General features: G+C 33.3%; 1 protein-coding gene across 1 annotated transcript; it reads right to left on the bottom strand.

The window, feature by feature from the left end:
- Positions 1-5061: 5061 nt before the first annotated feature.
- Positions 5062-7637, bottom strand: LOC140172010 (uncharacterized). Its single transcript, XM_072195358.1, has 4 exons — positions 7456-7637; positions 6157-6223; positions 5452-5549; positions 5062-5169 (listed from the first exon to the last, which is right to left on the bottom strand). Exons 1-4 carry the CDS (start codon positions 7573-7575, stop codon positions 5062-5064), a joined length of 393 nt encoding a protein of 130 aa, XP_072051459.1. The 5' UTR covers positions 7576-7637.
- Positions 7638-14917: the final 7280 nt, after the last annotated feature.

A 14917-nucleotide genomic window follows, 5' to 3' on the forward strand; every position in this document is an offset into this window, starting at 1 on the left:
TATTTTGTCCAAAATGGGATGTTTACTGCTTTATATTGCAAGTAACAATTCTAATCAATTCTCAATGTCATTTTACTTCTATGTTCCTTCACTAGTTGATGCTAGAACTGACATTTACGTAATGAACATGCCACTTAATCTGTTTCGGTTCTGAGTGTAGTTTCTTTCTGCATGAAACTCTCATTCACCAGAAATCAACATCAGTTGCCTCTGTTATTAGGTACTTTTCAAGACCTTTTAACAGTGAAATAGTCTGCTTCAGCTTTACGTGCTTATTTCTCTGCTATTATGATGGTGTAAAACCTGTTTATCTTCATACCGCCAGAGAATTCAGTCAACAACAGAAGATTTGTGGTAAAATCAAAATAAATATATCTTTTATTTAGTTTCCATATGTACAAATTGACAAATACAAGTCCTTAAACAATTCTACAAAGTACAGCAAATTTCTACAAAGTACAAAAATATACACAATGAAAGTGGCATCATCACTTTATTTATGTACAGAAATGTTAAGCTTAAAGAGTATGAACTACAAATACAATTTCAGGTATAATGAATCGGTTTCTAATTCACTCTTTGGGTCAAAAATGTTTGTCAAAATGATCATGTCAATTAACAAGTAAACAACAAATTTGTAATTCACTCATTGGGTCAAAAAGTTCTGTCCTAATGAACATGTCAAATTAACAAATCAAAAGGTCTGAAATTCACTCATTAGGTCAAAAATTTCTGTCCTAATGAAAATGTCAATTAACAAAACAAAAGGTCTGAAATTCACTCATTAGGTCAAAAATTTCTGTCCTAATGAAAATGTCAATTAACAAAACAAAAGATTTGAAATTCACTCATTAGGTCAAAAATTTCTGTCCTAATGAAAATGTCAATTAACAAAACAAAAGATTTGAAATTCACTCATTAGGTCAAAAATTTCTGTCCTAATGAACATGTCAATTAACAAAACAAAAGGTTTGAAATTCACTCATTAGGTTAAAAATTTCTGTCCTAATGAAAATGTCAATTAACAAAACAAAAGGTCTGAAATTCACTCATTAGGTTAAAAATTTCTGTCCTAATGAAAATGTCAATTAACAAAACAAAAGGTTTGAAATTCACTCATTAGGTTAAAAATTTCTGTCCTAATGAAAATGTCAATTAACAAAACAAAGGTCTGAAATTCGCTCATTAGGTTAAAAATTTCTGTCCTAATGAAAATGTCAATTAACAAAAAGGTTTGAAATTCACTCATTAGGTTAAAAATTCTGTCCCTATGAACAAGTTAAATAACAAAACAAAAGGTTTGAAATTCACTCATTAGGCTAAAAATTTCTGTCCTAATGAAAATGTCAATTAACAAAACAAAAGGTTTGAAATTCACTCATTAGGTTAAAAATTCTGTCCCTATGAACAAGTTAAGTAACAAAACAAAAGGGTTGAAATTCACTCATTGGGTCAAAAATTTCTGTCCCTATGAACAAGTTAAGTAACAAATACCACATAAACAAAAGGTTTATATTTCACTCATTAGGTTAAAAAATTCTGTCCCTATGAACAAGTTAAGTAACAAAACAAAAGGGTTGAAATTCACTCATTGGGTCAAAAATTTCTGTCCCTATGAACAAGTTAAGTAACAAATACCACATAAACAAAAGGTTTATATTTCACTCATTGGGTCAAAAATTTCTGTCCCTATGAACATGTCAAGTAACAGATGCCAAGTAAACAAAATGTTCATAATTCACTCGTTGGGTCATAAATTTCTGTCCCAATGAACAAGTCAAGTAACATATCGTCAGCCTGCTACGCTAATTGCCTAATTCTCATTTGCAATTTTGATTTTCTGAGTAACAAACCAATAATTAATCAAATTTTCAGCCGCATTTTTCATTAACTTGTGGAATACATGCTGCTAGCGTAGCAGGCTGACGATATGCAAAATTAATGAAAATAAATCCTTGCAAATCTTGAAATTGTTCATAGAGATATATTTGTTGGATTAAACTTGGCTGAACAACATCCAAAACAATATTCAATTTTAATCAAACTACGCAAATTAAGGCTGTATTTCAAGCTTTATAACGTCATGCATCGTAACATGGGAACTTTTTTGTGGCATGTCTGATATTTCACGTTTATACACCTTCGCACATTTAAGTTAAATAATTCAAAAAGTATGCACCCTACCCTAGCAAAAGTATATATTTTTAAGAAAGCTTTCATCAAAGAATCCAAAAATAGCATTATTATTACAGTACAGGCTATACGCAGGGGTAAGTTTGAAAATGTTATGGTTGAACAAAGTGAAAAATTTAGGCAAACAGCAGTTCTCGAACGAAGTCTCGCCCAATTTTGCGATAACCCAAACATGATCATTAGAATGTTGATTTTATTCATAGATGTTCCAAGTTTCAAGCAACTGGATTTCAGCTTTGTAAAACATGAACAATTTTGAGCAAGTTTAGATTGTTATATAATATTTTCCAACTTGATCTCAAATGACCTTGACCTTATTGCTCATAAAGGCTATTGAATCTATGTTGCAGGTATCATGGCAATTGGACTTAAACTTGGCAAATTAAGACCAATTTTGAAATTGTCATTGTAACAACTTCACCTTAAATGACCTTTGACCTCAGTACTTGACCTTCAACATGACATCCATATGATAATTTCCATGGATCTGTTTCAAGTTTCATGGTACTAAGACTTTGCATATGATTGTCAAATGGAAAGAGGTTAAAACTAGGCTTTACAAGAAGACCAACATGGAGGGTGTAGTCTGTGTAGTATCCATCTTCATTCTATTATCATTTCATGTCGAGATATAAATTAGAATATCTCCATACTATCCACCCTAAACCAGCAAAAGTATACACTTTTGGAAAGCTGAAGGTCTAAGCAACCTAACTACCCATATTCTGACACATTAAATGGTTGCCTAGAAGCTGTACAGGGTGATAAAAAAATTGTTTGTCAAATATTACACTGCTAATTTATATATTATGTAATATGAAAGTGAAAATAAACGATTGTATTTTTGGCTAGAGGAGAGTAAGGTCTATGAGGTTGGGAGAAAATAATTTGCAGTTGTTTGGCAATTTTCATATCTCCAAAATAGATAACTTTTATAAAACAATTAAACACACTTTTTAATATACAAATATTGACTGCTATGAAGGACATAGTTAAAATTATAGGCTCAAGGTGATCTCAAACATCGGGACGCACATGACCAGTCCATAGTTCATTTCCATGACCGGACCATAGTTCATTTTGAGGGCATAGTTAATTCCATGACTGCACTTTCAACCAATCAGATGACAGGAATCTATATATGAGGTATATAAATAAGCATATTAACTCTAACCCATACAAAAAAGTAAGTGATTGGATTCCTCATCAAATTTACTTCCAGCCAGAAAATGTACCATTTTTGTTTTTAGCACAGAATGAATGAGACTCAATTTGAAAAGAACGCAACAAAACCACCAAATAAAATTCTTTTACGAAACTCCCTCATTTTCAAGCCTTTCCACAGAGTCAATCTATCAATGACAACAGACTTATCATGCGCCAATGATACGCAGTGATTAGGCCATCTTAATTTTTAATCTTGATAGTTAGTCTCAAAGCCCTTCCCGTTAAATACGGAATGCGATTTTAATTAATTTATTGTTTTACTTTAATTACAAGAATAGACCACCTTTTCATTTCTGCATGCTAGACTGCTCTGTAGTCCACTTGCCCATTTTGCATACTCTGGCTATTACATTAGGCATAAATGATTTGTATTAATTTGTGTGCAATTGATAGATTTTCACATCTGATCTTTTCAGTCACCATACTCCCCTGTCTGTTAGCTTCCCAAGTGGACTACTGACTTTGGATTGCGGTTAACATTCTTAACACAGGACACTATGTAAAGTTAGGCCAATTTCTGATTGATCACCCCTCGTAACACATACACCTCAAAGAAGTGAATTACCAACTGAGCAGAGCTCTGGACCAGGTAATCGGCTGCCAGAGGAGAGTGAAACCTTGAAACACTGTGTAGCAACTAGCATTATAATGTATTAAGTATAGCTTAAGAATTGTGAATGTAACATCTACGTAGATCTTTGTCATTTTGGGTAGAGGATAGTCCAGTTTGTACCATTGATAATCATTCTGGCAGTAGACAAGGCTCATGGCTTACATACCATATATATTTGTTAGCAAATATTCAAATGAGAATTGATTATAGAACGTGTTAAGCTGAATTTATACTCAATCGCAAAGCAATTGTGATAAAACGCTTTTGAAAAGCGATGGGCAATCGTCGCTTTTGCATTTATACTTATCACGGCGATGGCGATTGCAGACGACAATTAAAATGTTCGAAATGTCACAAAATACATTTTTAGAACATCCATTTATGTCAATAATTATTGTTTTGAATTAATTCATCATCGAAAGTTAATAATCCAGAAAGATAAATTAATTAGCAAAATAATAGATCCAGTTGGTTGGAAATGATTGGTTGATGCATTCACGTGTCAAGCGATATCGCTGGGAAGTTGAGATTTCTTCAACTCGCAAAAGCAACATCGTTTTTGCCTCAGCGATTTGAATCGATTGATCGGCTTGACTCTCTGGAAATGTAAGTAAATACTGAGCATGCGTGAGAATCGCTTTTTTGCAAAAGCGATCGAGTATAAATTCAGCTTTAATGTTTGATTTAAAATCAAATAAGTATCACAGAAATCAAAGTTATTTTTCCATTGCTCTGCTACATGTCTACTGCCCAGTTGTGTGTCCTCACATAGGCTGTAGCATTAATTGATGTTCAAATGTTGCTGTTGATATATCTCCTTGTAGGCTCTTTTCAATTTGACCACAGTGGCAGACTTTAAGTATTTTGCTGGAGTAAGTTTAAATCCCCACAGCAACACAGACCTTATGTCCAGACACTCGGTCTTGGGCTGCTTGTGGGCTCCTCCTCCAAGAAACAGTGGCCCACACTTTCCAGACCAGGATGCGTAGAACCACTGGATCACAATGATACCTTCCTCCATGTTGACATCAACTACCTGTCCAATCAGGGACTGGATTTCCAGAAATGGTCAACATATACTGCCACCATATCACCATTCTCAATTGCAGAATACTGGGACAGATTTGTCTCCTCATCTGTCAAATGAAAATAACAATAGCATGAAATTAATCAATATGAAGTTGCAGTCCTTTTACAAATGTTATGATTTTTTAGTCGCAAAAAAACACTTACAACACAAATTCTATTTTTCCCCCAAATGACCAAGTTTACTACTAAATAACTTTTCTCCTTTGCTATTCAGCAAGTATATCATCAGACAGTATTTAACCTTTAACCTTTGGTGACCAAACTGTGTGTGTATGATTTCATCAGGAGAACTTAAAATCCTAATTCTAAAATTTCAACAATCAAAATACCTTCGTAAGAATTCTCCAACTCGGCCTCATGAATGTTTTCATCCTTTTGTCAAGTGGATCCCCAGTTACTTCTTCGAGGTGGTCATCTTCATCATGTCCTATGATTGTAAAAGTTATGAATTCTAATTAATTCGTGCAACATAAATGAAGTATTGAAAATAACATAGCTTAATCATCTAACTGTGAGCCACAGCGAGAGCATGAACATGTTATAAACAAAAATATCACAGAAGCACAGATGCTCAGCAACAACTTGTAAATTCTAGCGATCTGATTGGTTAAGCGTGAATAGCAAACACAACATTGTGCTGTGTTAGAACTTAGAAGAGTAAGGCAGGGGGACTGGTGGTTCATTTTGTATGTCCCCCCCCCCCCCAACAGTCTAGTATAGGTATTAAGAAAACATTGTGCTGTTTTTGAAGAAAAAAGTGCATACTTTTTGGTAAAATTTATTAATGTTCAAATTTTTCATAGCATGCTAGCATCTACCACAGGCTGTCCGTTACTCCCACCGTAAAAGAAGCAGCCTGTGGAAGAGGACATAATTTGACGCTTCTGATTGCCAATTTAATTCAGATGATGTAGCGGACTTGTGTGTCATTATCACTTGGTGTTTTAGGACATTTGTCTGTTTGGAAGGGCAACCTTGTAAACACTATGCTAGAAAGGGGTACAGACAGTTGTAGTTTTTACATATATAAGTACCTGGATCAAACATATGTCTTGATTGATGTTGTGACTTGCTGATTTTTCCTTGTGATCCAATAGTCATCTATAAGAGATTGGGAGTAAAAACAATGAAAACAATGAATACTGTGTGTACGACCACACAATAAGGTGATTACTGAAAGTAGAATTGAATTTTGGAATCACTCATTTAAAACATTGTATTTCACATCTTGACTCAACATTTGACCACTAAATTCAAGAGACCGTGTTACATCTGAGATCCAGCCTTGATTATTATAGGACTCAAGTGAAAGCAATCTAAACAAGAAGAGTCCTCAAAAAGGACAAAGTTCCGCTGATGGCCTACTGGTAAAACAAAATAAATTTCTTGACTCATTGTGTGGATTTCAATAATTTTGTAATGTGATATGCATTACTCCAGCGCTAGGCCAGTCCTATGCACTGTCACTGTGCCAGGGGTCAGTCTTCATACTTCCCTGTGGGGTATATATAAGATTTATACATGTAAATGTGTAGACACATCACTTTTGCACTTCTTTTCTTTAATATTCAACATATTTTCACCGTTAAAACAGGAAACTTCGTATCTAACCTATATATCTATTTTACTTTCACTAAGCTTTGGATACATTTAAACCACCAGAAGTAACATTTTTGATGAAAGTCAATATTATACCCAGTATAATGTATGTATGCCTACTAATAAGAATCCAGGTGTTGAGCTAGGGCAAGTACGTAGATCATTTAACCAAAGTTTTCTGTGCAAACAGCATTATAAATCATAGATTGTTTATAAATTTAAGCAAAGTTACAAAGTTTACATTGAAACAAATGCTTGTTGTCTCTGGATATTCAGAATATTGTATTGCTGTCATTACTTTGGGACTTGGGTCACAACACAGATAAGAGTCAAAGAACTGAGAACTCGGCCATTGTGATGTCAAACAGCAGGACCAATGAGATGCCTTGTTACATACTAAACAGGAGGTAAATATCACTGCTACATCTCCTGGCCTCCATGCACTTTCATGACTATTAAACCAACAAATATTTGACAGCATGTGTACAAGAGACAGCATTTTACTAATACCAGTTTCTTTCTCACACATATAATCTACACTCCAAGCAAGTTTTACTAACAGCGGATATGCTAAGAACTGGTACTGGGTGTTTTGATCACCCTAGGCATATAGTTCCTGCCGAACAAAAACTTCTAATTAAATCAAGAATTCAATAATCTTTCTAAACCAACAGCACCAATAACACAGGCAATGGATGGCATGATTTCGTGATCAGTTATCTACAAAAACTTACTGGTTGCATTGGTTTGTTAAGTTTCCTCCAAATGGGCTCCATGCTTTCAGGCAGGGCATCATCAACACCTGTTGGCTGTAGAGCACCATCTTGGGAACCGGCTGCTGCTGCAATGGTCATAAGTGGCCAGTGGGTACTTGCTGCTGGTGGCTATATTAAACAAATTAATAAACACAATTGTGTGTTAGAATATGTTGAGCCTCGCATCCTTTTAAATACTTAATAATCACATTGAACCGAACATTGGTGTAAGTCTAAATTTTAGATTGAAATGCTAAGTACTACAAACCGATAATACTATAACAAAGTGTGATAGTATACAAATATTAACGGTCTATGAGTTTGATGGTCGAAATATAATCACAAGGTGAAAGATGGACTGCTCCAAGTGGAATGGAACAATACATCTTTCACCGAGTGATTATATTTCGACCATGACACAAATTTAAGACAGTTAATATTTCGAGGGCTTAGAGCCAGAAGCAGCTAAATCACACCAATTTGTAGGCCCTATTCAACTGAACGTAACTTTTTATTTTGTATGTGTATATCATGTATAGGAAAGTATACATTTTAGGAAGTCTACATTACAAGGTTCTCATATGTGGCAAAAACAACATCAATATTCAGGGTGGGTAAAATGTACAAGGTGTAACATAATATATAAATTTTAAACAAATGTACCTGGTAATTTAATAAACACTGGTATTTTTCCCCCAATGATAACTAAAAACAGATACTGATCTAGAAGGATGTAACCATGGCCTTTTAGTTTTAAAAAAGTCTGGTGGCTGATTTCATTGTGGTTAGAGCATACAGGGTGGTCAAAATTGTGTATTTTAAAAAAGTAAAAATAAGCTTTCAAGCTATACATTTGTATCCCTTTAAAGACTTCTTTATCTGATGTTTGATCATTTACCATAGATAAGTTTTTTAAAAATCACATAATTGCTTAAATTTCCTTCTGCTAGTACTAGTAGTAGAGCAAATATTGAGAATACAGGGTGGTCTAAGCGGAGATGATTTTTGTTATGTGATGACCAAAAAATCCATCGTCTTCATAATACATAGGGTTTTGTTGTGTGGTGACAAACAACACATACCGTGTATATATTAATCTTGTATTTCTTGTTTAATATTAATAATTTCTGTTCTATTTGGTTATCAATGTTTCAAAATGTAGAAAGGAAGTATGAACAAGGTAGGCCCTACACAAAAAACCCACAGAAAATGGGTCAAAATGTACTTTTAAACAGTCAATTAATCAATTAATAGGTTGCATAAGATTCAAAACTGTATATATATCAATTACATGAAATAGATCTAGTATCAAGAATACTGCATGTATACACGTATGAAATTTGTGGTTCATGCTACTAAATACGGTACAGCATTTCAAAGTTTCTTCCTTTTTTGCTTTTTGTGCGTAATTCCTATGAGTGTGCGACGTCCTCCCATGCGACATGCCGACGTCCTCCGATCCCCGCAACACACTCAGACATTTTGACCCCCAATTCGCTTGTTACTTCTTTACGGGATGTAATTCTGTAATTGAGCTATTGAACCATATAAAACCTATTCACTAGTAACAAATCCCCATATTTGATAGCCCAGTTCATGACATGCGACCATTTCACTTCACTATGGACGAATAGCGCCACCTATAGTGTGTGATGTGAGCTTGCCTATCATAATATGGTCAGAATTTGTACTTCAGCGCCTGTGTTTCCAGTTAAAAGTAAGCAAATTATCTTGTGAAGATACATAAATGTTAGCCAAGCTATTAGTCAAATTTGACAATTTAGAAAATTGTTTTAGAGTGTCAAAAAACAGTTGACGGATCTCTGACTTGGGCCGGTATGACTCCCCAGTCTACATTGTACCTTAATATGATCCACACAGTAACTATCGTGTCGTCATGGACAGTAATTTAGTAAGGTAGATTTGTCAGTCCAGACCGTATGCTTCTGCAAAACAGACACAGGCTGCACATGCAGGCACAGCCATTTAGCCCTGGGATTTAGCACACTGACTAATCTAGGCTAGCTCACATCATACACTATAGGTGGCGCTATTCGTCCATAGGGAAGTGGAATGTGCATGTACGGTCCAAAAATGGCTTTACTGTGGGGCTCAATGGAGAAAATCACTAAAAATTAATTTTGACAACCAAAACCTAAGTGATGTTGACTTATGTTGGTACTGGCATGATACTGGATTCATAAACTATCACATAGTGATAGTGCAATCCATGTTCCACCAAGTCGACACTCGATTTAGCTCAAAAGCAATTTGTGTGTAAATCAATACCATCCAAAACAGCTTTCTTACAGTAAAGAATAGGAGGTCATCTGGGGTCACATACAGTAGTGTGCATTGTACAATGTACATGTACCTGCTGTCACAATTTCACTCACAAAATTTTGGGCACTTTGATGACACTATTTTTGCCTGTAACTTCAAAAGTATATGCAGTAGAAACATGATTGACCCCTTATTGTTTACGTAATTCAGCTAAAAATATTGAACTTCAAAATTTTATGAACATCCCTAACTAATCATGCGTGTGATTCAGTTTTCTGCAAGCGATTGAGTGTGCAATTTAGAAATGACCGATGATTGTGTTCTCAACTCAAGCACAATATGGGTTTCATTATGAATATTTTTAGCGACCAAATGGACACCATGCAGTTCAATGCATTGCCATTGAACTGGAGTGCTTCCAACTCTTACTGCAGGGCAGGGGATGTATCGTTCTTTCCTTTCAAGCATCGAGCTATCATGCTATTTGTATCTACCAGTCTTTCAATACGTTAAAGCACCTCGATCTGGCATTTAGTAAAAGTAAAAACGGTTACTATAATATCAATTATCATCATGATCATGGCCAGAGTTCTAGCAAGTAGCATGTCTAGGCTAGGGCTAGCTCCAACAATACACCCATCGAATGTGTGTCATCGGCCCGGTCATCGGCCCTCAGTGTGAGTGTAGGAACCCATGGATTCGATCCATGTACTCCAACAACATGGTCACAATTACCTGTATGCTAGGTGAATTCAAATTTGCCATCAAACTGCAATATTTTATATATCAAATTAAAGCCCTTGAGTAAACAAAGCCAAAACTGAAAACCTTTTTTTCATAGCACATTCCGTAGCAAAGTTACATCTTGTCAAAGATTGACTTTCATCAAACAATGTCAAAAAAGATTCAGCTAGCAAAATTCCCCAAAACGGCATTTCGGGGGTGTTTCTAGATCTTAGTCTCATTATGATAGCTGCTTTTTTTAATGGAACTGCTATCAAAATCCCTCTAAAATTCCATGTGCGAGTGACTTATCACCATAAAAATCATATATTTGGGTCAAGTGAAGTATAGAAAACATATTTATGTAGGTTTCTTTCTTCGACCAGTTGTTTTAAATATCTATGTAAAAATGCATTGACATTGTCGGCGAATTTGGCTGACTAGCAAGTGTGTTTGCCTGGCCCTGGCATACCTATAAGAGGGCGCACCACCAAATCACTCCACGATTTATGTACCAGTGAAATTCGGTTAAAATAGTCCACCGCTTATTTGAGCTTGTTGCGGCTTTATTTTCTGAACGTATAATCAAATCTTGCCCATTTTCAGCTCATTTGCTTCCGACAAGTGTATACATGACCAAATTTGAGAAAAATTCCCAAAATTTTATTTCAGAGTTGAAGTTCTGGCGCGAATTTGAACAACGTCCGGTTTCCAAAATTGAGTGATTTTTAGGGTTGAATTTGCACAATTTTTCTTTGCGGCAAAATAACAAAAAAGTCGGTGGTTAGCAATATATTCCGTTAACAGAATAATATTCTACATATGATCAGCTTTAATTTGATACCAAGCTTTATAGTTGAAATACGTAATTCAAGTGCCAAAACGAGATCCAAATGTAGGCCTTTTACCGTGTATTTCAATGGGCGCGTTTAATGGTGGTGCGTTCCCATAATTAGCCCCAAACATCATGGGCCCTGTCCCTTCCTCACTACGTACGGAGAATGACAGTGGAAATCGTTGTGACGGAGGTGTGAGTACCTCCTGAGACGAATTTAGGTATATTCGTCTCAGAGTACCTCGGGCTAGGTCATAATGGTGTGAATGATAAGCTTACCTTTAATATGCAACCGACATCGGACATGACCGATTTCGGGATGGAGTGCAGCTCCAACCAAGTAACCAAGCATTCAAAGCACACCAACAGGCCGGGCCAGTAACCACGCTTAACCCCCGCACAAGCTTGGCTGTCATACCCAGAGTTTCTGGGTCCTGCCAATATCAGAGTTGAAGTTGAACTTGAAGGAATATGTTTATGCTATTGGTCCCGGGTTATTGCTACGGCGGCGCCAGCACCATCCCCGAGCACCAGTGTAATCTCACAAGGTTGACATCACTAAACACCATATCATTGACATACAATTCCTGATATGTCAGCCTTCAATACTATCGTTCTTTACAAATTGGTGAAAATATTTTTTTCGGTGGCGCAGAAAAATATATTTTTACTAAAACCATAACAGACTCCCCAAGTTAGTAAAATATTTTTTTCGGTGGCGCAGAAAATATATTTTCACTAAAACCATAACAGACTCCCCAAGTTAGTAAAAATATATTTTTCTGCGCGCCGAAAAAAATATTTTCACCATTTAGTATGATAAAAGGTCAAAATATATTTTTACTGCCCACCAAAATATATTTTCACTACTAAGTATGGTAAAAGGTAAGAAAATATTTTTCCTGTCCATCAAAAATATATTTACTATAAAATATGATAAAAAGGTAAGAAAATATTTTAAACTCTCCACCAAAATAATATTTTCACTATTTAGTATGATAAAAAGGTCAAAATATATATTTTGCTGCCCACCAAAAATATTTTCACTATTTAGTATGATAAAAAGGTCAAAATATATTTTTTGCTCCCCCACTAAAAATATATTTTTATTTAGTATGATAAAAAGCTCAAAATATATTTTTTGCTGCCCACCAAAAATATATTTTCACTACTAAGTATGGTAAAAGGTAAGAAAATATTTTTCCTGTCCATCAACAATATATTTTTACTATAAAATATGATAAAAGGTAAGAAAATATTTTAAACTCTCCACCAAAATAATATTTTCACTATTTAGTATGATAAAAAGGTCAAAATATATATTTTGCTGCCCACCAAAAATATTTTCACTATTTAGTATGATAAAAAGGTCAAAATATATTTTTTGCTGCCCACCAAAAATATATTTTCACTATTTAGTATGATAAAAAGGTCAAAATATATTTTTTACTGCCCACCAAAAATATATTTTCACTACTAAGTATGGTAAAAAGGTAAGAAAATATTTTTCCTGTCCATCAAAAATATATTTTTACTATAAAATATGATAAAAAGGTAAGAAAATATTTTAAACTCTCCACCAAAATAATATTTTCACTATTTAGTATGATAAAAAGGTCAAAATATATATTTTGCTGCCCACCAAAAATATTTTCACTATTTAGTATGATAAAAGGTCAAAATATATTTTTGGTGGTATATTTTCACTATTTAGTATGATAAAAAGGTAAAAATATATATTTCCTGCCCACCAAAAATATATTTTCACTATTAAGTATGATAAAAAGGTCAAAATATATTTTTAATGCCCACCAAAATATATTTTCACTAATAAGTGTGATAAAAAGGTCAAAATATATTTTTACTGCCCACCAAAAATATATTTTCACTATAAAGTATGATAAAAAGGTCAAAATATATTTTTAATGCCCACCAAAAATATATTTTCACTAATAAGTGTGATAAAAGGTCAAAATATATTTTTACTGCCCACCAAAATATATTTTCACTATTAAGTATGATAAAAGGTCAAAATATATTTTAATGCCCACAAAATATATTTTCACTAATAAGTGTGATAAAAGGTCAAAATATATTTTTACTGCCCATCAAAATATATTTTTACTATTTAGTATGATAAAAGGTCAAAATATATTTTTTTGCTGCCCACCAAAAATATATTTTCACTAATAAGTGTGATAAAAGGTCAAAATATATTTTTACTGCTTACCAAAAATATATTTTTACTATTTAGTATGATAAAATAGTGAAAATATATTTTTTGCTACCAAAAATATATTTTCACTATTTAGTATGATAAAAGGTCAAAATATATTTTCACTGTCACAAAAATAAATATTTTACTATGACCCTTCCGGGGCTTCGTAATTTCCTTCATTCTCTTCAAAAGAAATCCCAATTTCCCTTAATTTTCTTCAATTTCCCTTAACTTCCCTCAATTTCCCCTCATTTTCCCAAATTTCGGGACGAAACTCTTTTCCAGTATGGGGCCGGTATATACGACGCCCCGGAAGGGTCATAGTAAAAATATTTATTTTTTGTGACAGTGAAAAATATATTTTGACCTTTTTATCATACTAAATAGTGAAAATATATTTTTGGTGGGCAGAAAAAAATATATTTTGACCTTTTTATCACACTAATAGTATAAATATATTTTTGGTGGGCAGCAAAAATATATTTTTACCTTTTATCATACTAAATAGTAAAAATATATTTTTAAAAAAAAAAAAAAAATATATTTTCACTATTTTATCATACTAAATAGTAAAAATATATTTTTGGTGGGCATTAAAATATATTTTCACCTTTTATCACACTAAATAGTAAAAATATATTTTTGGTGGGCAGTAAAATATATTTTTACCTTTTTATCACACTTATTAGTGAAAATATATTTTTGGTGGCATTAAAAAATATATTTTGACCTTTTTATCACACTAAATGGTATAAATATATTTTTGGTGGGCAGCAAAAAATATATTTTTACCTTTTATCATACTAAATAGTAAAAATATATTTTTGGTGGGCAGTAAAATATATTTTTACCTTTTTATCACACTTATTAGTGAAAATATATTTTTTAGTGGGCAGTAAAAATATATTTTGACCATTTTGATCATACTAAATAGTAAAAATATATTTTTGGTGGGCAGTAAAATATATTTTTACCTTTTATCATCACACTTATTATTGAAAATATATTTTGGTGGGCAGCAAAAAATATATTTTGACCTTTTATCATACTTAATAGTGAAAATATATTTTTGTGGGCAGTAAAAATATATTTTGACCTTTTATCATACTAAATGGTGAAAATATTATTTTGGTGGTGAGTTTAAAATATTTTCTTACCTTTTTATCATATTTAATAGTGAAAATATTTTTTGGTGGGCAGGAAATATATATTTTTACCTTTTTATCATACGAAATAGTGAAAATATATTTTTGGTGGGCAGCAAAAATATATTTTGACCTTTTTATCATACTAAATAGTGAAAATATTATTTTGGTGGAGAGTTTAAAATATTTTCTTACCTTTTTATCATTATTTTATAGTAAAAATATATTTTTGATGGA

The sequence above is a fragment of the Amphiura filiformis genome, chromosome 15 (assembly GCF_039555335.1).
Source record: "Amphiura filiformis chromosome 15, Afil_fr2py, whole genome shotgun sequence".
NCBI classification, from domain to species: Eukaryota; Metazoa; Echinodermata; class Ophiuroidea; order Amphilepidida; family Amphiuridae; genus Amphiura; species Amphiura filiformis.

Coding starts and splice junctions, on each gene's coding strand:
- LOC140172010 (XM_072195358.1), bottom strand. CDS start 7,575: ATGACCATTGCAGCAGCAGCCGGTTCCCAAGATGGTGCTCTACAGCCA. Junction 6,224..7,455: donor TTAACAAACCAATGCAACCA/GTAAGTTTTTGT, acceptor AATCTCTTATAG/ATGACTATTGGATCACAAGG. Junction 5,550..6,156: donor AAGACATATGTTTGATCCAG/GTACTTATATAT, acceptor TTACAATCATAG/GACATGATGAAGATGACCAC.